The 25,423-nt window shown below is 39.1% G+C and overlaps 2 protein-coding genes and 1 non-coding gene across 3 annotated transcripts; 1 reads left to right on the top strand and 2 right to left on the bottom strand.

Annotated features, from left to right (window-relative positions):
- Positions 1-21: 21 nt before the first annotated feature.
- On the top strand, positions 22-11,456 carry LOC117138187 (zinc transporter 2). The gene is made up of 10 exons (XM_033300086.1): positions 22-558; positions 7,089-7,627; positions 7,699-7,836; positions 7,951-8,113; positions 8,311-8,464; positions 9,405-9,680; positions 10,158-10,284; positions 10,515-10,684; positions 10,748-10,818; positions 10,874-11,456. The coding sequence occupies exons 2-10, from the start codon at positions 7,334-7,336 to the stop codon at positions 10,981-10,983; spliced, it is 1,503 nt and encodes a 500-aa protein (XP_033155977.1). The 5' UTR covers positions 22-558; positions 7,089-7,333; the 3' UTR covers positions 10,984-11,456.
- A 2,003-nt stretch (positions 11,457-13,459) lies between these two features.
- Positions 13,460-25,072, bottom strand: LOC117138186 (nuclear pore membrane glycoprotein 210). The gene is made up of 19 exons (XM_033300085.1): positions 24,868-25,072; positions 23,735-24,794; positions 21,547-22,914; positions 20,737-21,487; positions 20,360-20,677; positions 19,960-20,091; positions 19,697-19,896; positions 19,373-19,636; positions 19,014-19,139; positions 18,796-18,901; positions 18,348-18,469; positions 18,192-18,290; positions 17,898-18,131; positions 17,659-17,805; positions 16,488-16,640; positions 15,408-15,543; positions 15,136-15,186; positions 13,958-14,032; positions 13,460-13,889 (listed from the first exon to the last, which is right to left on the bottom strand). Exons 1-19 carry the CDS (start codon positions 25,020-25,022, stop codon positions 13,756-13,758), a joined length of 5,631 nt encoding a protein of 1,876 aa, XP_033155976.1. The 5' UTR covers positions 25,023-25,072; the 3' UTR covers positions 13,460-13,755.
- Positions 20,189-20,328, bottom strand: LOC117138796. Its single transcript, XR_004459295.1, has one exon.
- Positions 25,073-25,423: the final 351 nt, after the last annotated feature.

The following is a 25,423-nucleotide window of genomic DNA, read 5'->3' as shown; positions in this document are numbered from 1 at the left end:
CCGTCACCGCTGTTAGTTGAACTTCACGCGTCGCCGGGAGTGCCGGGAAGTAAACAGTCGCTGACGATCGGAAATCTAAAACAATTACAGCGAGTAGGGCCGTGTACGATAAAAAGAGAACTCCAGCTGATAGTGCACGACAGCGGAACATTGTAGCTTCGCAACTGAGTATTTCGTACATTCATTTTGTTTACATAGTCCATGAAAAGAGCATATGGCTGGGAACTAGAAGATTTACGAAATACGATTCTATACGAAGACGTCGTAATTAAGATTAAACTTTTAATGTTCTGAAGAGCTTAAAATAAAAATGTTTTAAATATCCGAATTTAACGCAATCAACCCTAACAGCACAGCGCCAGTTGTTCAGTGTGATACGTGAGAGTGACTACAACGAATGGGCGCTCCGTTCTGATCTCTCTTTCCAACGGAACGTACGTACGTACATATGTATGTGCATAGCTATGTGCAGCATCAGCAGCTGAGTAGAAACACATGAGAGAAAGAGAGCCGCAGTCGAAATTATTACTCATTGCCAAAGTCAAACCTGCTGATAAGGTCAGTGCACGCTCAGCGCCGGCATTTGTTTTCTTTACTTTGTTTTTGACTTTGCGGTTAAACTCTCTGGTTAGTGGAGGATCCAATTCTAATTGATAGTTTTCTCGCAAAACGCTACGTCCCATAGGTTCACATTTACAAACCAGAGAAAAAACTGCGTAGCCTTTACTCAGCAAATCAATTTTAATATATGTATGCATGCCATTAGAGATAGATAGCGACAGGTAATATTGTACACAAATTTATTTATATGTACCCTAACGGGCTTAAATACGTTCCCGTCACATTCTTCTACTATACACTTTTGTTTCTCGAGAAATTTGTATAGAAATATGCCAAAAAGGTGCCAAAGAACGAACACCTAGCCAAGAAAATGAAATACGAGCCCCAACTACTATTATTAATTCAAACAGCATGTGTTTTTTACGGTGTTCAACACAAATTACTACTACAAATAACGTATGCCAATGTATTTTGTCTAAAAGAGAACTTTATTCTTTTTACGATGATAAAAAATGTTATATATTCAACAACAACAGAAATATCAGTAATTTATTCAAAAGGTACCCCTAAGAGATAAGAAAAAATGACCACTATTAACTCGAACGCAAAGTATAACAGATTAATTAATATTATAATTTTGTAACGTCACCTCTGGGATGTATTACATATTAAACACGTTTTGGCATTGATTTTAACAAATTTTGGCAATGTTCCCGAGAAATCGAGTCCCCCCCACATCTCTTGCAACCACTCATCTCTAGATCTCTCTTTGAGGTCACAAATCTTCCTCTGTGGTTCATTCGAAATATTTTCTATGGGGCCTAGATATGGAATTTATATAAGGAACACCTCTATTTTCTTTCATTGTAGTCAATTTTCCTGCTGAATCCTTTCCCGAGCCCATTGCAAACTCGGTTTTTGTACGAAGCGTAAGCAAGGGTTTTTTCGGGGGTACGGTGGAGTAAAAGGGTATACTAGATTCTTTGAAAAGTACGTAACGGGCAGAAGGAATCGTTTGCGACCATATAGAGTTTGTATAATCTTGATCAGGATCAATGGCCGAGTCGATCTGGCCATGTCCGTCTGTCAGTCCGTATGAACGTCGAGATCTCAGGAATCCTGAGTCAGGATCTATAGATGTTAGAGAGTTAAAATTAAGCATAAAGTTTACAGAAACATAGACGCAGCGCCAGTTTTTTGTTTTTGATAGTATAGTATACCAGTATTCTGCCATTGTTTTAATTTGATAATCGCCTGAAAACCATTTTTTTTTGGGATGACAAATGGTAGAATACAAAATGAAAATATAAAATGTGAGCGTGTCAGCTTTAGCAGATACTGGGGTTGGAAACGTTTTGAATCAAACTTACATACATAGCGATTGCATCACTGGAATCTACATATAAGTTTTCACCTTTTATAGTTCCCGATATCTCTCGATATTTCTTTTTCGGCCTCCAACTCGCCAGGTAAAGGGTATCTTATTGTCTATCAAAGATAAAATTAAGCTCGTCTGGCGATTTGATAGGCTACAATATGCGTTCGGTCAAAACCTACCGAGAAAAACCAACCCTGATAACCCATCAGCACACAAGGTACTGATAAGCATACAAGAATAAAAAAAGAGGTTTAAATTGCCAGTATAGTTCCACCGACGTGCGATCCGTTACTGATAAATGCATATCTACGTTACTTAAGTTATGGAGAGTAATAAATATAATTGTATGGTCCTTAAATTCTAACAAGAGAGAATTATATAGTCGAGTTCCGACTCTCCGATACCCTGTACTCAGCTACTGTCTTTGGACAGATCGACTCGGCTATTGATCATTTTGAAGAATTTACACTAAACACTATATAAACTTTATATGGTCGGAAACGCTTTCTTCTGCCTATTACATACTTTTTCACGTACCTATTATACCCTTTTACTTTACGAGTAATGGGTAATAATCAAAGACAGAATATAGAATATAGAATATTTCTAGTGTCTAGTTATTCTAGTGTCTTTGGTTATAATAAACAACATTTTGTTTAGCTATCATCATACGTACATTGTGTAGAATAATATATGTCGCATTACGAATGTATTTTGACCACTGTACGTGTCTGTCATATTATTAGCATGGTTTGACCACTGTGCTTGCAAGACGCAGCTGCGCAATGAGCTTGGTATATTGTGAGGACATTCTTAGAATTTGACTACAACGTAGAATATGACTGGCGCCAAAGTACCGTTACGAGTGAGGCGACAGCGTTGTCGCGCTGTCGCCAAGTGTAGTCCAGCTAGCGTGTGTAAAGGATAGATCGATGCGTAGAAAATACGATCAGTTGCATACAGACAGTCGCGCACGCCGGTTGGAATTCGCTTCACTCGAAAGGTTTATTTGCTAATATGGAAGATCAGGAGCAAGAAAATGCCAACGCTGCGACATCAGAAGTGGGATCTGCTTTGCCTACAAATATCACCGATGCATACCTGGCAGCTTTACAAGTGCAAAACAACAACCTAATGGAGATCATCAAAAATATGCAGACACCAAAGGCATCGGCAACTGATGAAAAGGGAAAACATATAACTCTCCCAAAGTTTCATCCTGAGGGAGCTGGTGCAGATGCCTCAGCTTGGTGTACAACAGTGGATCTCATTTTTGCTGATAAAATGCCCGAAGGTAGCAGCCTGATGATAACTTTAAGTAAGGCGCTAGAGGGAAGTGCATCACAATGGCTGTCCCAAATATGCTTTGCTGGCATCACATGGCCACAATTTAAAGAACTCTTCGTTCAACGCTTCGTCGGCATCGAAACGTCTGCAGCCACACTGATGAAAATTTTGAACGGGCGACCAAAGTCTGGAGAAAGTTACACCGAATATGGAAGCCGAATCGTCACCTTACTTATGTCCAAATTTAAATCTATTGATCTGGAGGAAATTGCGGTTTCACTTACTCTGGCTCACATGGCACAAATTGATGACAAATTGTCGCGCTGGGTTTTTACAAACAATATTAAAACTCGAAATGACATGCAACAACAACTACAAGCGCACACTTTTAAAAAACGGAACCTTGATGACGACGCATCTACAACAGACCCGGAGCGTAAAAAGTCTAAGTATCTCTCTCAAGTGGAATGCAATTATTGTGGAAAGACTGGACATAAATATGCTGAATGTCGTGCTCGGCAGAGGTCACAAAATCAAAGTCACAACGGAAGTTCAACGCAGGGATCAACAGTCAAATGTTTCAAATGCGACGAGTTTGGGCACTTCGCATCCGCCTGTCAAAAAGGACGATCACGAGGAAACGACCAAGTAACCGAGAAACGTGTTGACATCTGTACTGTAGCTCCACCATCAGGAATATGGTGAAACCGGTGAGTCCGTTCCATACTTTTTTGATTCCTTATTGAAAGAGGGATTAGCGGATGTGTTCATGGAAGGATGAAATAGTAGTGCTGTGCTTATGAGTGGTATAGGTAACGGCTTCGTGACATGCACGATGCAAATTCTAGCTACGTAAAGATTTGAAATTTTAATTTCATAAATAAAAAAAGATTCAATATAAGAAATAAGATTCAATGTAGGCGACCATGTCTTGCTCAAGAGTGAAGAGTGGCATCAAACAAAGCTAAATCCAAGGTTTGGGGCCATATGTAATGGCGGAAAAGCTTGATGGTGACCGATATGTGTTGAGATCTTTGACAAGCAAGAGAACGTATAGTAGGCCCACGAATAGTTATGGTCGATGCCTGTTGAGGTAGACGCAGATCAATGTGAGAGATCGCCGACTGAGGCACTCGTAGAGATCAATGTGAGAGATCGCCGACTGAGGCACTCGTAGAGATCAATGTGAGAGATCGCCGACTGAGGCACTCGTAGAGACCACTGCGAGAGATCGCCGACTGAGGCACTCGTAGAGACCATAGACTCTGAGTTAATTATTCACAAGGCTACAGCTATGAGGGTCCGGAGAGACCATGACGCATGAGGATGCGTGAGATCGTTGCAAGGAGTGCAGCAAGAGCCTGACAGTGTGACATAATAGAGAAACTGAAGACCGCACCATAGCAGAAGAGACTTGTTATGGCGGGGGTCGTTTGTGTAAAAGGAACTACACAAAATATAAGTTCAGTTTGTGTAAAAGGAACTACACAAAATATAAGTTAATTATGTGTAAAAGGAACTACACTAAAGATAGGTTTATTATGTGTAAAAGGAACTACACAAAAGATAAGTTGATTATTTGTAAAAGGAACTACAAAATATGTTTGATCTGAAAGATTAAGAGAAAAATGTGTTAAAGGAATTACACGAGTGGTATGATTTGTTAAATTTGAGTTGTGTTACGAAAATTTAAGTAATTTAGTCATGTTATGATAAGACTAAAGTTGAAACTAATTTGAATCAGAAAAGGATTAAATGAAAATAATTCTTTGAAATATCCAGGGAGTCTTTGAATCCTGAAGTGTTATCACTTATGTGGTAGATCTAAGACAACACACGAGGACGTGTGTTATGTCAGGAAGGCCGTGTCGCATTACGAATGTATTTTGACCACTGTACGTGTCTGTCATATTATTAGCATGGTTTGACCACTGTGCTTGCAAGACGCAGCTGCGCAATGAGCTTGGTATATTGTGAGGACATTCTTAGAATTTGACTACAACGTAGAATATGACTGGCGCCAAAGTACCGTTACGAGTGAGGCGACAGCGTTGTCGCGCTGTCGCCAAGTGTAGTCCAGCTAGCGTGTGTAAAGAATAGATCGATGCGTAGAAAATACGATCAGTTGCATACAGACAGTCGCGCACGCCGGTTGGAATTCGCTTCACTCGAAAGGTTTATTTGCTATTATGGAAGATCAGGAGCAAGAAAATGCCAACGCTGCGACATATATTTACGTTATGAGAGTTCACATCTTAACGTGAAAACGTTTCTTATGTGGAATAAACTACCACTGTGTTATTTAAAATTCTTGTAAAATCCATATTTAGGCAACCCACGTTTCAGCAGCGATTAAATCATCTATGTAATTTCTAACACCATTATCTCAATAGTATCAAAACGCTTAGATTAAAGACCAACATAAAGCTTACATAAATATGAGGAAGTAGTGGCCATGAAATCCATCTATGAAAATTATTTTTTTAATGTTGTCCTTGTTATTTTCTTAGACTAATGAAAAACAAGAGAGAATGCTATAGTCGAGTTCCCCGACTATCAGATACCCGTTACTCAGCTAGTGTGAATATCGATAGATATTGGGGAATAAAATGATTAAATTAAACAAAATTTCAAAAGTGTGGGCGTGACCGGCTTGGAGGCAACGTGTATAAATATACTCAGATAATCCCGAATAGTTTTCATTAATTTAGTAACTTCCACTTTCTCCAACCTTTTTAACCTTCCTTTCAGTAATAATGCATGCAAAGGACAGAAAAGCAATTCCATTGCATTGTATTTAGCTGTTCAGTACCAACTCATCAGTATTTTCATTAGTATCGTCAAATATCCAGCAAAATTATAATTTTTTATTTACGTTATCAATATTCAAATGTTAATAACAAATTTTCATAAAAAATACAATTGTTGGCCTCGGGAGTTTTGTGCGGCTTGCTCTTAGTTGCCATAAGGTTTTCGATTTCGTCTTCCAAATTTGTACTTGTCCTACAATAATCACTATTTGTGAATTTTATTTAAAGATATTTTTCGAGTTTCTTAGCTTACTTACTTAAAACAAATAGTAATTTGTCTTGGCTAAGCAATCTAAGCTACCATTAACTTGTAGCCTTATTAAAAGGTAGACATAAGTCTACATTCGGTGCATCTTTTCTCAGTAACCTAACTAGTCCCATATACTTTAATGTAAATGTAGTAATAATGGTTTGAAATGTACTTTGAATACAATGAACATTATTAATTGATTTAAAAGTGACTTACAATGTTATAACTAAGAAAATTTACTGACAAGGTCAACAAACGATTTTTCCTATGAATTCTAAAACGTAATTATTCTTATAATATTCCTATGAGGGTTTAAGCAAAGACAATAGAAAGACACTATTCTAGTGTATTTGGTTTAAGAGACTAGCATTGCACCATGTGCTTTTTGATATATATCCTGTTGGATGGTCCAGTCCGTGACATATCATATTAGCCCATAGATGGCTTTCAATTATTTCTAATCTATATTCTATAATCTCTCTAATATGTCCATATATACAAAGATTCAATTTTCTACTCCCAACGTGGGGGTAAGGGTCTTGGCACCATGGAATCCTTCATTTGGGGGAAATGAAGTATTTGATATTTTTGAGGGCACTACTTTAGTACTCCTATTAACTGAGTAACGGATAAATGATAGTATTAGAGGAAATTCACGCTGCCAGAACTCTCTCTCTCTCTCTCTTGTTTTCAATTGGTTTGGCGTAATTCCGTACAAAATTTCTTGGGTCGGATATCAGAACCATCGTTTAAATGAGAATGTGAAATGTAATAAAATGTAACATATTTTCATAAATTATAGAACACATATGTCTCATTACAAAAAGGATGTCCGAAATACGCTTTTCAACAGTCTGAACCAAGAAGTGATCAATTTCCTACACAACAACTGATCGATGTACTATGACAGATGACTTCAGAGTTCACATTAATTGCTCACTTTTCGTTAACCAAACATCAAATTCACAAGTCGACATAAGGAGATGCCGACACTACTGAAGTAACTGAAATAATAATAGCGTAGTTGACCATTTGACACCAAATACCATGCCAAAATATCAGAAGCTTGACAACACACTGTTGCCCAATGCTCACGATGACGACTCTGAAGGGGGTTTCCCGGCTTACTTTGATGATAACCATCAAAATCTGGGTCTCCAACAGGATCCAGATACTAGAGACGATCGATTACCAGACTACCAAGATAGGTATTACAGCGTTAACAACAATGGTGTTGATAGGGAAATGGTGACGATTGGATCAAATGTCGTCCGCGTTCCAGAGGAGCAAACCTGGGAAGTGCCACTGTTGGGCGATTGTGGGGACAGTGCGAGAAACCAGGTAAATGGAACAACCAAAGGACTTGCATGCACACACAAATACTTACGAACAAATTGTGCGGCCCATTGCAGAGCTCGGAAACGGAATTTGATATGCAGCGTGAGTGCTGCAATCATCAACCAGGGTTCAGGGCCAACCCGAAGAGCAAATCTGCCCAGGAGGCCAAGTATAAAATTATGCTCGCAGTTGCCCTGTGTTGCGTTTTTATGGTAAGAAGAAGCACCCTACCCGTCTACCTGTGTAGGTGTGAAAACGTATTGCTGATTTAATTATGACACATTTCATGGCCTGAACTCAACACACAAATTTGACGGCGACCGCAGATCATCGAATTTCTTGGCGGCTATGTCGCCGGAAGTCTGGCCATAATGACGGATGCCGCCCATTTAGCATCTGATTGCATTAGTTTCGTCATCGGTCTAGTCGCCATATGGATAGGGGGTCGCCAGCCAGACGAGCGTATGTCCTTTGGGTACAAACGCTTTGGTAAGTAGCCACTTGTGATTGACACCATTCTAATGAGAGTACCACACGCACACCCGTATAAATCCAGGCGTTTGACCGCTCGTATGCCATATCTGTCTGTTAAAAGACAATGCCAACTGCTCGCGTCATCAGATTTGGTCAAGCGTTTGAGAGCATTATTCTGACTTTCTTTTTTTTTCTGATGTACATCTTTTTAGAGGTTATCGGAGCTCTGGCTTCTATCTTGGGGATCTGGTTCGTAACTACCCTGCTCGTGGTTGTGGCTATTCAGAGGATCTACTCCCAGGACTTTGAACTAAACGCCGATATGATGATGCTCATTTCAGGCATTGGCATAGTCATAAATATAGTGTAAGTCAAGACGTGAATCTTACATTAACATTTGTGTGAAAATTGTATGTATTATCTTTTTCTATAATACCATAAGCCGCATCAAGCGAAAGACAAAGTTAAGGCTAGAAGTGTGGATTTCTGCATAAGTCCAAAAAATATACGACATTTTAGACTTTTTTTGTTGCAGCGGTTACATTTTAATGCCGTCTGAGAGTTGGTAGGTGTTTGGGACTGAGTCGTTTTCTCACTTGCTTATTTCTATCACCTTTGTTATTTGTTTCTTCTTAGTCCGTTTTTCTCATTTAAAGAGGCAAATAATTTGAATTTAATTAAGTTCATATGATCAATGTGGTCTTCAGTCCACACAGTAATGAAAAGGATCAGGAGTCCTGGCCCAGGACAATCAACAAGTTGTCAATTTTCCGATAATAGCAAATAGGTTTTGGGATATTCGATTTTCGAATATAACAGTTTTTACACCCGTTACCAGTAGAGCAAAGGGTATATCCGTTCTCAAGCATGTCAGCATACAATATAAAAATGATGGGCCAGGATCAGAAACCGAGTACGATTGGACTCGTATTGATTTCCGTCAGTCCGCCCGTATGAACGTTGAGATCTTGGGAACTAGAAAGGCTAGCATTTTCAGATTAAGCATTCTTGTAGTAAATTGGGCAAGTTGGTTCCATGATAAAACTCCCTAGTCTGTCATGCCTTACTTTTCAAAAATGTACAGACTTAAATTCAAAATTATTTGGGTCCCGCCCACTCTAACGCCCACAATCCGGACAAAGGTGCCACCTCACAATTTTTATAAATGCTTTTTTTATTTTACTATTATTTTTGCACATTTCTACCGACATGTCAAAAAAATTGAGAAATTACTAATGACTACTATAGCGTTCTTTCTTCCTTTTTATTGGGTTTAAAAGTTAAAAATGTTGTTTTTTGTACACAGAATGATGTTTGTTTTGCATGGATCCTGGTTCGTGAACGGGAATGGTCATGGCCACAGTCACAGCCATGGTCATAGTCACATCCATAGTCATAGTCACGGAAACGGACATGAGCCAAATAATAGTCCCCCACAAACACGTTCCAATTCCAACTTTCTTACGGCGATTGGAAGTCACAGCGCTTCAACGGCAGATGAGGAGGATTCACTAAGGAAAGAAATTAATTCAAACGAGCATAAGATTGTTATTACAAATGGGAAAAAACAAATTCTGACTGGGTAAGTGAAAATATTTACAAAGCCAAAACTTGATAAATAAATATATATGATATATCATGATATATATGATAAATATGTATTGATAGAATTGTATATTCAACGCAAAAACAACTCGGCACATCCTAGTCCCGACCCAAAAAGGAATATACCTATTCTTCACCAGCGCAGTCTATCTGTCCGCATGGACGTAAAGATCTTGCCAGCTAAAAAGTCTGAAAAGATTTTCTGGTTGTCTACCGCTTTCAATCGCACCCGCTCTTACGTTCCAAAATTATTTACTTAGTCAACTACTGAATTGAGAAACGAACCAAATCACTTCAACGCGACTATCTGATAGACGTCAAGTGCAACTTTTCCGGTTGCGGTTGTCGTATCTTTTTGACAGTATTTAACATATCATTTAATCTGAAATGACATTAAGATGAATGACATAGCTCATAATTTATATTTGGTCCTGACTGATTTTTCTTCCTGCAGGACTTCAAACATGCAGCTGGCTCACGAGGAGAAAAACCTCAACCTGCGTGCTGCGATGATTCATGTGATTGGAGACCTGGTGCAGAGCATTGGCGTTTTCTTGGCTGCCGTCCTAATAAAAGTTTATGTAAGTTTGTGCTAAGCATGAATTAGTACATTTTTAAGCTGTACAATACGCACAGGAGAGAGTGAAAAGATAACTATTTAAACATAAGGACATTTTAAATCAGATTTGGTGATGCATATAATACTTCGAAAAAATCAAGAGAGCTCTATAACCGAGGACTAAAGCGGAAATGGAATGCTTTAGCATGCAATTTACTTCTGTTATGTATTTTAATATATTGGATATTTCAGCCAGGTGCCAAGTATGCTGATCCCCTGTGTACTCTCATATTCTCAATTATTGTAATAATGACTACCTTGCGTCTGTTCCGGGAGTCCATGGGTATCATCGTGAATGCAGTTCCTCAAAACCTTAATATGCGCACTCTGCACTTGGAGCTGGGCGGCATCGAAGGTGTCAGGTCAGTTGACAAATCCAGTCCGCCAGAGGTAACCTCTTCTGAAAAATGTGTTTCTATTGGCAGATCTGTGCACCACCTAAACGTGTGGCAACAAACCTCTCAGCAAAGGGTGCTGATGGTGCATCTCGTTACAGGTGTGTTTCCAAAATGAACAGAGCTGCAGTTTCATTACTATCCAATGCGTTTCAGACTCCCGAGCTGACAGCAATGAGGTACTGCAAGCTGCCACGGTGCTCGTATCCGGCCCAAAATATAACATCAAGCATTCAACCATTCAATTGGAACCTGCAACGGAGTAGTCGGTATCAACGAAATAACGAAATTATTCTGAAAAATTGTTTTAAATTCTGAGCCACAAAGGAGAGAATTGCAGCTAGCCGTTTGTTAAGCCATGTTATTTTACTTTGTATGTGGCCCTACAACACTTACTGTTAAACATCCAGTGACATTACCCCAAAGAAAATATTATATTCTAATCTTATAATTAATTTATTAAATTTGACCCAAAACGTAGCAAATACACTTTAAAAAAATGGCTCCACATTCGAATTCCTACAGGTAACAGTCAAAAATCGTCATTGACGATTACCCATTGGTAGGGCCATTTGATCCATAAGTATTAATAATAAGAGAAATAAAAGTTTTAAAGTTGTTAATCGGAATGTATTATAATCACTTATGGACGGCAGTCCACATATGCATCATGAATAAATTAAATTCCTCTTTGACGGTCTGATCACTCTGAAAGGAGTGGTACACCAATTAAAAGCAACCGCCATAGTAGCCACAATTTAAAAAAAAGGTACATTGTAAGAGTTATGAAAGTTTAAAAGTAAAGTATTACCGATATACAGATTTCAGATATATGCAATCCGAGATTTTGTGAAACTTTATTTCAAATACCAAAAATGAGTTTTTTTGGCATGCCAAAGGTTCTATAGAAATTATATATATTAAAAAGAACTTCGTTATTCCGAAAAAAAAATGTTGCAAATGTAGCCGATGAATTCAAATTAAAACCGTAAATATATATTGTCAAAAAGCACATTATGATCGAAAACAACGAAGATACATTTTAACTCCATTTTTGTTTCAAATTATTCCCTCAGCAGATATAAGATATAGTGGTATAGCGCGTTCCGGCTAATATGAAAAAAACTTTCGGAAAAAAAAAATCGGAAATGACTTTCAGTTTGTTTCAGACTCTACTGAAGTCAATATAATCTATGCAAGGGTAAAAATACGGTACTAGGTAACCAGACCAGACTTAAATTTTTTCGAAATTTGAATGGTAAATAAGTTATTTTTTAATTAGCAAATCTTGGTTTTGCTAACCAATTAATGGGAATGCGAAACTTCATAGTTCTTCTGGGATATCGATAGATATTAAGGATTAAAATGAGAAAAAATGAAAAATTGTTCCAAAGTGTGGGCGTGACAGGTTCGTCGGGCTTGGGGCGTTAAGGTGGGCATGGTAGATCGATAGAAAAGTCTGGGCGTGCCAGTTTTGTGCGGTTTGTAGGCGTTAGAGTGGGCGTGGCAACATTGATCAACGAACTTACGCTGTCTTTGTCTGTAGAATCTGTATGCTGACTCTCAACCTTCTAGCTTTTGTAGTTCCTGAGATCTCGACTTTCATACAGACAGACGGACGTGGATAGATCGACTCGGCTATCGATCCTGATGAAGAATATACGCTTTCTTCTGCCTGTTACATACTTTTCAATAAATCTAGTATATCCTTTTACTCTACGAGTAACGGTTATAAAAATGTTTGAACGCCTACTGTGGATTCGATAACTAATAATCCATTCATATTCCACTACAGCATATTCGACTACATCATTATGTCTTGTAAATGTTTGGAATTATGTATTACGTCTTCTTAATATCATAAACCTTTCATTACACAGATCGAAAAACTAATTTTAAATATACATATATGTATATTCGTCGATATCATATCAACTATTCATGGACTTATATAAATAAAAGACAATATATGTGTTGAGCTAACAAGCGTTTTTAAGCTATTTATAGAGAAGAGAAACGCCGATTTTATATAGGTAGCGATTTCCAAATGTGTGTTTTATTTTGTCAGAGCGAAATTTGGCACCGATGCGCGCTTGCATGGATTACAAACGCGAATGTGTTGGGTAACTTAATTGCACTGCGAACAGCAGAGAGAGAGAGAGGCGTGGGAGAGACAAACTTAGATGGCAACGAAAGATTATCGCGCAGCTGAAGTGTCGTAGTGTTTGGGTGTGTATCCAAAGTTGGCAACAAATAAATTAGTGAATTTAAGATCTGTTGGTGGCTGCGAGACCCCACAACAGTAATGATAATATAATATAATAATAATTATTTGCCTTTAATAGTAATTTAGTTTGCATTTAATACTATTTCAATAACATATAGCAACATATAACATAAAGCGCGTTTTCAGAAATTGTAAGCACGGAATTCTAGCTGGTAAGATTTCTACAGCTTGAGCTGTATAATCAAAAAAAAAAGTGGCAGGACTCTAAAACGAATGCACTTTTTATATTTAATTGTAGTGTAGATTCTTACCTAGTTCCCATGCACGTCGATCATACGCTTCCCTTGTCCTTTTTCAAATATAATATATAGTTTAAACAGAGCCTTGAAATACATTTTGATCAGGATACAGACTTTCAGTTTTACGGCACTAGTTCGCTGAACATCCTTGTGCACTACTTCTCGTGGGTTATCGTTCCTACGCTGATTGGACGATTTTTAATATATACATATATATTCATTTTAATTGATGTTTATTTAAAAACTAGTTTTTGCGGCAACGTAGAACGTAAGCTTATCTGTATGAAAATATTTGGCAAACTCGTGACGTTGCAATCTCTCTTTTTTTTACTTTTCTATTCCATAACAAATATTGACTTATCCTACAAACTATTTTTCTGGCGTCTGGGCGAAAAGATCTTACTTTAAAGGACATAATCCACATACAAGTATTACAAATGCCTGAGTTTATCTTATAATATTTTACAAAAACCCGAGTCAGATTGCTGACAGTCTTTAATTTACGTATCCAACTAACTAAAGCTAGTCGAGGTTTCTGATCTGTTTGAAGAGTTCAATTGAGGGTGTCCATAAATATACGCCTCCGACAAAGCATTCGATCGGTGACTTCGCTGACCCGGAGAAAAGTTTCGTACGTTGAAGGAGTCTAACAAAAAAAAAAAAGAATTGAAAAAAGTAAATATTACTGAACACAGCTGGCCTAGTTAAACTCACCACCAAATGTATCGTCTTGACGGCTTCTTCCAGATTGTTGCATCAACTCCGTCATCGACTGTTGTTTTTTGAATGCTGTAATTAGAGGATAGTTATATTTACTATTTGAAAAGAAAATACCAAATTGAAATTGCTATGGATATTATAATATTCTACAGGAATATTAAGAGCCACTAGACACCTTACAAATTCGGGAGTGTTTCTCGCCAAAAGTTTACGGGAGTATGCCTGTCAGAAATAAAACTCGCGATTTCATTTCTTTATGTTATTGTTCTTTCCACGATTTCCTTTTCCGTTGCGCAGCAAAGAATTAAAGTTTATTTTAAGGTCTCTGCGATTGCCGAATAAGAGCGTCGGCTCAGCTGAAGCTTCGACTTCGCAAGCTGCAGTGAATTTGGTTCAACTATCCTTACTCATTTCTCGCTTCGATTAGTCAAATAACCTTTATGACATTCATCATCCCATTACATTTTCAGTAGAGATAGCTCGCAAGTGCCTAGCTGTGTCGACGTAGCCGTCGATTTTTTGATGTTTTTGAATAGCGATGAATTGTCGAACTGCAGGCTTCGCATTGTTATTTACTATTAACTTAAGCAAATATATTTATATACCAGATACTCGTCGAGTAAAAGGGTATACTTGAATCGTTGAAAAGTTTGTAACAGGCGGAAGGAAGCGTGTCCTACCATATATAGTATATATATTCTTAATCAGGATCAATGGCCAAGTCGATCTGGCCATGTTCGTCTGTCCGCATGAACGCCTCGATCTCAGGAACTAGAAAAGCTAGAATGTTGAGATTAAACATGCAGCTTACAGAGACACACGCATCGAAAGTTTGTTTCCGAATGTTGCCACGCCCACTCTGACGACCACAAGGGGCCCAAAACTGCCACGCCCACACTTTTGAAGAAAGTTTTCACATTTTTTTATATATTCATTAGTTTTGTAAATTTCAATCGATTTGATAACAACTTCTTGAGGCGCCCACAAACCGCCCATGTTTTCTAATTATATTCTCCAATATCTATCGAAACGTGAATGACCTATGTATTATATTGGAGTTTGCGATTGAAACCGCTTTTTTTCACTTGAAACAATCGATTCATTAAATCTAGTATTCCCTTTTTCGAAAATTGCCTAGAATACTAGTTATCTTAAATTTAAATAATCCTTACCTTCAAAATTAACTTGCGTGACGCCCTGAGTTTGAAAGCAAGACATGTATACTGCAATAGAATTAGAATAAGAAAATTGCTTACTAAAATTAAAATGTTTAACAAAACGCTTTGTCGAGCTTAAAGAATTACACGCAAGAAGACATGGGGTGAATAAAAATGATCGAAACTTGTAAAAAGCCGAGGTGAAAACAGTTTCAGTACCCTAAATTTTGCTCGTAATTTACAGAAAAGTAAACGAAGGGGAATCTAAACCTTGTGTCTTAACTTACCCCATATGGAAATGATTACAATAACAGTCGTAGTCAGCACGAAGCCCAAATTCTCCAGCACCCGATACACAAAAGGACCGCCATATCGGTTGTCAGTGCACTTTTGGGACAGCATTGTATTGCCGATAATGGGCACCTGTAATACCAAAAAATATGATCAATCGGTTATCGAAGAACTCAATAACATTTTACAATTGATTAAGAAATGATTGAACTTCTCGTTGCTTCTTTGATAAAAACTCTTCATACTCCATCATGTACTCGTAAAATATAATAAATATGTAGGTATGCAGAAAAGTAAAAGGAAGCGTTGCGGATGGTAAAGTAAAGTATAAATTCTTGATCAAGATTACTAGCTGAGCGTTCTGAAAGTCTAGACGTTGGATGTATAAGACTCCGCGCATACTAGCGGATGAAAACAATTGTATTTCCAATACATCATAATATATATTTTTTAATATCATTATCCCGCTTCTATATTACTTTTTTGGTTAACTGGTTTGCGTAATTTTGGTGCGTAAAACACTGAATTAATAATAAATAATAATTAAAGCATTTTTGTATTATAAGAATGTTTGATAAATGATTTCTTTTGTTTCAGTTTCTAAATAAATGTAACATAAAACGATTTTCATAAATGAATTTACATTTTTAACAAAAATGTATTGCAATTTATTTTAAAGGTTGTTCGATAGATAATGCCAACTATTCAAATATGTAAATGAAGGAGTTTTGAATTCTTTTTTTTCGGTTTGCGGGATTGAATCAAACCAAATAGTTACTGAGATCTCAAAGTTTTTACGGAGTGACACATATACGGACAGAACACATATTATCATTAAATGTTGTGGGAGATATACGCAACTTAGCGATATACGTTTGTGGTCGTTAAAGGAATATCTTTAGATATTGGCCAGGCAAATGTGAAACTTGGGTAGCGAAGGCTTTACTTCGACCTGTACAGGCGGATACATATGTCTAGGTCAACTCGCCTAGGAATTCTTAGTATAAGCTCCCACAAGTAATTTACATTTCATATGCACACTCATTTACTATCCGCTAATGGGGATTAAGACTCACCTCGATGCTTTGTTTCGTGTCCGGTGAAACTACTAAAATGTAAAAGTGTTCATCCAGCGGAAGGTCCTCAAACAGTTCCAAACGATATTTGCTTAGACCATGTACATGCTCGATAAAGTCCACAGCAAAGTATTTTGAATCCGATGGTTTAACCTTTGTCAATATTTTACAAGGAAAGAACAAAAAAACAAGTTAAAATCTCGACTAAAAGATACCCGCTTCACACCAAAGATCTGTAAAGAGCACGTTTTCGGGTACACCCGATCTTTGACTCGTATCGGTTATGTATAATGTATAATTATGTATAATCTCGAACAAAACCTGCATGGCTGATCTCAACATTCTAGCTTTATATTTCTGGAAATCACAGCGTTTATTGCGGTCCCTTTTTTAGATTATGGACAATGGACTTTAATAATATCTAATATCTAAAATTTGTATTTTTTTTTGTGTATTTATACCCGTAGTTGAGATTTAGCATACTGATTCTAGAGAAATAGACGCAGCGCAAGTTTATTGACACGTTGACACGACCACTCTTACGCCCACAAACCTCTCAAAACTGTCACGCCCACATTTTAATACAATTTAAAAATTTTTCTCATTATATTCCCCAATATCTATCGATATCCCAGAAAAAAGATGAAATTTCGCGCTCGCATTCACACTAGCTGAGTAACGGGTATCTGATAAACGGGGAACTCGACTTTATCCTTCTCTCTTGTTTTATTTTGCATACGATTTTAAATATGTTCACATTTAAATGCTGAATATGTGTTACACCTTGTCAATTATTCATTTTGGGACACCGTCATAGGATATGTCCATTTAAGACCGACTAATTGAGTACTGACAGTTAATGAAAATTGTTAAAAATGGTTTGGGCATTAGAGTGGGAGTGGCCAAAACAAATTGGATGCTTGAAAAAATCAAAGCTTTTTTAATGGTGTGTTTTGGGACTGTTTTGGGCTGTTTGTAGGCGATCTCGTTTCAAACAGTTATGCGCAGGTAAGGGGTAAATTTACATGCTCAATATCATATATCTTTTATAGTAACATACTTTTTAAATTTGGTATACATCCATTACCACAGACATTAGAATATGAGTTTGCAGAACGCCACACGAGTTAAAAAGAAGACTTTTGAGCTCAAAGCCCCACCAGCGACTTACCTGAACCTTGAGCAACGCCTTGTCTAGTCCGCTTATATGAATTTCATGGGGCTTTAGGTCGGTGACACGCACTGATTCGGGGTAAACTTTGATACCGGGTACTAATTTCAATGACATTTTATCGGAAACTCCTTTGGCCACCACTGCCTGTTCAAAGAAGAAGACTGTGTTTAATTTAAGGAACATCTCACACTGGTTATAGGTTGAAAAGAAATTGGTTTAAATCAAATGAGACTGACCTCCAGCTCCAAGTAGACGTCGTTTGTCTTGACAACACTTAACAACTCAATAAAACTGGTGAGCAACTGTAGTCGACAAGAGTACTGGCCGACGCTAGCATCAAACAAGGCATCAACTTTATACATTTTTAGTAAATTGCGTCCCAGTGCATCCTTGGCCGCCAGGCGGCATGTAAAGACATTCACCGGTAAGGTTCCCAATTCCCTGGCACATTTTGAAACATTTTGTGCAATCTACAGAAGGGAAGAATGTATCAGGACAAGACACAAAGTTATTTTTTACAATTTCCTTACAAAGTTGCTATACTTTTCGGACTGCAAATGGTTGCGAATGACTAGTTGTCCCCGATATTCTGGTCCGCTAAATGTGTCCAATGATTTGACAAACAAAATCTGTGGGAAATATTGGTTGAAATGCTGGTCAAAAGGTGGTAAAAATGGATGCAATACCGTATCCGATTCGCGAACTTCCAGGTCATACTTTAAAAATCCGCCGCGCTTTGTCTCGTCGCCATTAGTGATCTCAATCTTTTCTCCCGGCTTTAGTCGATGACTTAACACCTGGGCAATGCCTGTAATGGAGAAGAGGGTATAAACTATGTATCTAAGTGGATAATATAATTTTGGGGTGAAGATAGAAATTGCGAGTGCGACGCCCATCCTAGCGCCCATAACTGCTAGGCACACACACTTGTCCCCTAGCTAATCGGGTAACTCGGCTATAGCGTTACCTCTTTTTTTCAATGCCTTTGTATGCACTCTCAGATCTTTCAATACCGTTTGTAATGATTCAACGACCAGAGTATATTCTAATTTTTATAAACTTCATAGTGGCGTATAGAACAGCGTGTGATTAAAATGCAAGGATAAAAGTAAATGCAAGCAGTAGATTACTCACCTGTAAGCTTATTAATGTAAACCATCTGCTCATTCGAGCTTCTCCAAGTCGCTGACAACGTTAAAGGTGAATCGAAACAAATGATGTCGCCAACAGAGAAAATTGTCTGCCGGTTGGATAACGTTTTGTCAAAATCAAATAAGGTACAGACGACGTATGTTCCATTAAAACGTTTATGACTTAAAAAGAAGGTTCAACTTATTTGTAAGGATAATTACCTTGGTGGGAAATAAATTGTCCGACTCCACAACAGATAGCTTTATAAAGTCCATCGAGTGCTTGACACCCGTTGAGTCCTTTAGACTAATGGCAATGACATTGTTGGTCTCTCGCATCAAGTTCAACTAAACGAAAATTAGTGTAACAGACAAATACAAATTACATTTGAATGTAAAAATACGAAAGTATTCGCTTTAAATTAAGGCACATTCTAAAAAATTAAAATTTAAATGAATTTACACTTTTTGTCTGATATTACAAAATTTGGCTTTCTTTAACTACTTGGAGAAAGGCAAGTATTCAATTTGACATGGGATGATGATGGAGCGTTAGAATCATATGACTTAATAAAACTTACTGCAAACGTTAGATTATTATCTATCTGGACATCAACATCATCTTTGTTGCCGAGTTCGTATCGTAGTCCGTTGAAATCCTCGACGTTGTGTGAAAGCTCGTTGCCTAAATTGTCGTGAAGCGACACTTTAAACACAAAGTTCATTCCACGCGGGATCTTGTGTTCAAGCTCTCTTAATTTGAGGATTGGCATCAGCGTTACTAAAATGTATTGCACATTTTTTACTTCAATTCCTATGGGTAGGGATTGGTCCGCGGTCGTCGCCTATATTAAAAATACTAAATTCAAGTCCTCCCGTGTAGGGTTCTAAAAGCAGGTTCTCACAATTATCAGATCACGGCCAAGAGAGTCCTTTGTGTGTACAAGGCCATCTGGTGTTACACTGACAATGCCATTACTTCGATCGTCCAGTTTATAGACCACATCATCCATATTAGATTTAAGCTGAAGAGTGCTTCGCGGCGCAGCCAAGATGGAATCCATTTTAATGGCATTTGGTGTTACCAGCTCCAATGTTTTAAAAACTGTAATAACAAATTTTCATTATTATGGTAAAGACATAGATGGCCGTGTCAGTTTGTACGTACCTTGTAAGTCCACTGTAGCTGGTGGCAGTATTGTGCCGTCTGCCAAAGTAACCGATGCCGTGATTGTTGCCTTTCCGGGATTGAGGGCTCTTACTCTAACTGATATTAAATCCCCACTCTGATACTCTATTCCTGCAATGATAAAGCTTGTTGAGTTGTTGATTGGGCAAGAGTTCGTTTTGTAGCTTGCTAATAGCAAGAAACGTAATGATGGTTTCCTGATGGAAACTATTGTATATTCCGTATCTGTGCCTGCTTTGAAGCTCATTCAGGCAGGCTCATCGAAGAACACATTGTTTTTGTTATCCGTGCACTTGGTGGCCATAGAGCTACAGTCTCTTATCTCTACAGCGGTATCCGAACACGTTTATATTAAAACAATAGATAAAAGTATACTAACCTGCAGCCGTAAATACATTAAATATCTCAACCACCTGTGGTTGGCTTACTTTCCAGGAGATTTTAGTGTTTTGCAAGGTACCCAAGACCATGGGCGACAAATCTGAAAGTCCCCACAAGGTGGCGGGCATTACGGCCCCACTATGAATGCGGACCAAAGGCGTTCGAATCTGTACTCCTTTCAGAGCCACTACGTGTACCTCCACCGAGTCCTGGGAGACCACCTCGTCCTTTCCAGTGACAGGGTTTTTTAAAAGACACTTGCCTACGATTTTGGTGGTCCCCAGCTTATTTGCCGTAACAACAGTAGAGCTTATAGCTGAGAATTAAAAGCAAAAGGGATTAAGTGATTTTGAAATGATTCACAAAAAAACTCACTTGCTACTTGCTCCTTCTCCACTGAGATAATCATGTTGGTATTTGGGTGCGGTCCTCCATGGAAGTATAGCTGTATGCTGCTGCCCACGATTAGAGTTGAATCGCGCGGAAGGAGGCGAATTGGAGCGAAAACTTGAATATTTACAGGGTCGCTTTCCACCTTATGAATGCCCTTGCCAGACTGAAATAATATTTTGGTTTCGCCGACTTGGTTGCCCGTAATTGTGTAGCGGATCTCCCCGGGTCCTACATTTTCCTGGTCGCCTAGGCGCACGCTCACTATACTTTGGTCTGCGACAACCTCGGATAAATCGTACGCACTAAGTTTGCTCCGGTCCACGAGCAGGAGATTATCATTGGTATCAAAAAGTTTGACGATAGCTTCGATTCTAGTAGTGCGTTCGAGCCGGTCCATGCTAGCTACTTCAATAGCCCCGATTCCAACCACAGAGATGGATAAATGGCTGGGTTCGTTCATTAAACAACGGTCGGTCAACTCAAGACGCACATGGCCAAGGCGTAGTGGCGTCAGCACTAGGATTCGGGTATCTTCATTGTATTCAACTTGAACAATACCTGCCTCGGAGAGCTCTAGCTGCAAGAAGCCGCTGCCCTGCGCGATTGGTATTCGCTCGCTATAGCCCGACGCCAGAAAAATGCTCACGTAATCTTTTGGCAACAACGTACTGTTAACCGCGTGTAACCTAATTTCATTTTCAATCAGGGGAGTATATACTAACCCCGTCTGAGGCTGTAAAAAAATTAGCATAAATTATTTACGGATAATTAACGTTGAAGGGGATTACCCACATTTTTGATTCCAAAGGGAGGACGCTCCGCGTGAATACCGTGTTGGGCAAATAGCTTGTCGTTGTACTGGGACACCGTTCCCTTAATGCGGAAGTTGGTCGCCACTTCACTCAATGTCAAGACAAGAAGGTCGCGACTCGGCAAGGTAACTCCATGATTGAATTCCAATTCAGAAATCTGACGGTGCGGGATGATGTTCTTCTGGTATCGCTCTTCACCAGCGGCAAACTCCCAGTCAAGCCCCAGTGAGCTGATATTCATGAGCCTACGATTATTTGAATCGTGTACCTCGATTTCAATTTCAATCTTATTCTCTGGATCTTTCAAGAATAATAACGAGGTGCGCTTCTCCAGGGGGCAGGAGTCACGCAGGTTATGGCGAGCGTAGAGCTTTAGGAAGCGAGGACGGACGCAATGCACCTTTGTGGTGATCTCCGATTGATATAAGGCAAAGCTTGGGGTGGGAAGGCTATTATGCACTCGGTAAGTGAACTGCGTCTCGCCCAGCTCACGACACAACACGGTGAACGCGGTTATCAAATTTTGCGTGTCGAACTCTAGTTTAGACACTTTTAATATTTTTTCGTCAAAAGCGGTAGATTTTATGATTTCTGCTGCCACCGTAAAACTGCGCTGCGGGCCATTATTATAAATTATATTACGGGATGACCCAACGGGAAGAACAACCTCGTTTTCTATGGGATTTAGCACGACTAGTGGCTCAAAGACGTACAGATCAATAATGTCGTAAAGCACTTTGTCCATATACATATAGGAAACGCGTAGCGACGTGGTGCCCACAGCGGTGGCCCGCAACCGAAGCACATGACACGCCTCGTGAACAGCCTCCACCCCTTCGTTACTCTCTAACTGCAGAATGGGCTGGCTGAAGTCTAGTTGGAAGTGAAGATTGTCGCAACTTGTGTAGGGAACCTCTGAATTATTTATTCGAGCGTATACGCCCACATGCACGTCTACGAAGTCCTTCAGGGCGGTCTCAAAGTTGCTCCGCGTGATCTGAAGGCGCTCAGGAGGGAGAAAGTAGATATGTGCCACACGGGAAATTTTCTGGTTCTTGGATAGAGCCACCTTGACGGTGGTGTGGGCGGTCAGTTTACTACCATCTTTCAGTACCTCCTGGTTGACGTAAGCGGATTTCACGTCGCGGATTTCAGTTGTGGCTTGGCCCTGGGTGTCAATCTGGATCACCTGTGGATTTCCGGAGAACCAAGCGTAGTTGTTATCTCCGCCAGATGCATGAAACTGCAGCTTTAATGGTTTTAAGCTGTTAGGATCGTACGGCAACACCACCTTGGTTGGCGCTAACTGAAGCTCCTCATAGATCTGAAGTTCAGCTTGTACCGACAGCTGCAACAGAAATAAAATTATTTATATATTTGTATATATTATTTATATAACAAAAATAAACGGCTAGACTTTTAGACTATTATTTTGAGTTAACCTTCTATATAAAGCGCAAACTATTTAAAATTCGACATATTACTGTGGAGGGTAGCCTACATAGGCTTTACAGAGAGTGTGCGAAATCTATGCAATAAATACAGCAAAAATGAAGATGTTCTGTGGCTACCCGGTTATAACTTGCGGTTGACTTTATAAAAATAAATGTTTATTCGACTTATTTATTATTTTATTTATTTGTTTGTTATTGCGATTTAAAAAAATTTCAGAAAGTAAACTTCATTTTTAAAGTTTCATATCTTCACAACTGAACATCGCAAAAAGAAACTAATCGGTGCACAAACATTGACAAAGATTCAAGCTTCCCAGTTTCAAAACTTTGATTTTTCCGATCACAGCTTTTTTAAGCTGTGTTGGTGTGTTGATCTCCTTCAACATCAGAGCACTGCGTATTTGTCAGTAGAATCTGCAAGTTGCACGCTTATATATTTCTATAGATCTCTACATTGACGCGGATAGAAATACGGACGGTTAGCCTTCATCATTTTAAGAATTTGCTTGAAAATTGCCAAAAATTGCAACAGAAAATCTACCAACTTTAATTAAGTTGAACTCTATTACTATGTTCATGCATTAACTATTTTTTTAAAAGCATTTGTATGTTTGGCGGGGCTCCAAATAGAACCTTATTACTTGAATTGGATGGGTCTATATTTATATTTGGTATTATCCCAATAGTTAACAAACACTTTAGTTATAAACTTACGTCTTTATATGAGCCATACACCTGAGTGATTCCCTCTTTTTTTGCTTGACCGAAAAGGCGGCTTCCGTTGCGAGTACGGTCAACAATGGCAAAAAAGGACTCATCCACCTCTGAGTTAATTGAATATTTTGTGCCCATTGTAATCTTCTGACCGTCGGCAGCAAAAAGATCCAAAGCGATAGCGTGATGCTCCCCTTGTACTGTCACCCAATTGAGATGGGGCAACAGACTGATGGACAACCTATTCGGATATGCAACAGTCAATAAAGCGCTGGGTCCCTTTTGAACCTCATCAGAGTCCGCCATGTTGCGATCTCGCAGAAAGACCTGGGTGCGACCCAGAGTCGCTCCGGTGGCACTGTTGCCGCGAAGGTATGCAATGCTGGAGTCCTCCACCTCCAAATAATACTGATTGTTGTCTATTACGTGCAGTCGGTCCATCTTCAGCTGCAGAATGCGAAATGAGACAGAGTCCCCAGCCATTATGGTGACCTCGGAAGGCTCAATTATAATGTTTGCAAGAACGCTGATGTACACCTCGACTGGCCGCACATGCTTGTACTCGGCCTGGGGCATGGAGATGGTCACCTTGGCGGTGCCAGTGTTAATGCCCTCAAGAAGGATCATGTGCCCCTTCTTGCCGTCGGCTTCAAACTTTTCAATGGTGGGCGGCACAGTGTGGTAGGGACTGTCCGTGAACGTGAGGTATCGCATTGCGGTGGGCCTTTTGCTACCGGGTTCCAAAATCTCCCAGTCAAACTCAATTCCCTCCAGGGTAAAAAACTCGTTACCTTGCTCATCAAAGGCATGCAGCTCGAACATGGCGGGCGCCTCCTCCAAGTAAAGTTGTCGAGTGGCGGTGCGCACATTTAGACTGGCAATGGCATCCACAATCACGTCGGAACGCAGCGTCTCGCCCGTTTGCACTTCCTCGGCAAAGACGATTGCAGTGTTCCTCCGACGATCGTGAGTGCGGACTGTCACCACCGCCTGGTATGCACATTCGCTGAAGCCCTTGTAAATGGGCATGACAGATATCAAGTCCTGGCGTGAGGACGACCTGCAGAGTTCAGCATAGTAGTATTAGTAGTTCTAGAAGTTAGAAAAATAATATCGGTATGACGCCGATTTACCATTTGTAGCAGTTCGGCTCGTCGACTTCCAGGGTAAAGTTAATAGCCTTGTCTTCAAATATGGGTAGTAACACACGCGGGTGGTTCAACCTAGCTGCCTCAGAAGCGTGATTTCTTGCCAAAATCAGCAAAATCATGCAAAGAATAGATTCCATCGTGCCGGCAAACGAACCACGCGCGGTAAGAGCTGCTAATAGTTAACTGATAGGGATGGACAAGTGTGACAATATCGGAAATATGAACTATCGATAAATTTTATTATACGGGTTTTAAAAATACAAATATACCACTTATTATATGTGTTGTAAATCATAATAACATCAATTTCAGGATACCCTGCAACTCGGCCTTAATAGGAATATTATTCTTTTCATATTCCTTTCACGTTTTAGGATTGCTCATTCCTAATTTATTTCCTTATTTAATATTTATTTTTCTGTAATTTCCAAATTAATCCTAGTTAAACTGGTGACAGCTCTGAAAAAATACTGTAAACACAACTCAACTCTATAGAGCTGCACATGCAGTTAATTGATGTCTGTTTATCAGTCAGTAA

Source organism: Drosophila mauritiana, chromosome 2R, assembly GCF_004382145.1.
Source record: "Drosophila mauritiana strain mau12 chromosome 2R, ASM438214v1, whole genome shotgun sequence".
Taxonomy (NCBI): domain Eukaryota; kingdom Metazoa; phylum Arthropoda; class Insecta; order Diptera; family Drosophilidae; genus Drosophila; species Drosophila mauritiana.
The sequence above is the reverse complement of the archived record's forward strand: the minus strand, read 5'-3'. Positions and strand labels throughout refer to the sequence as shown.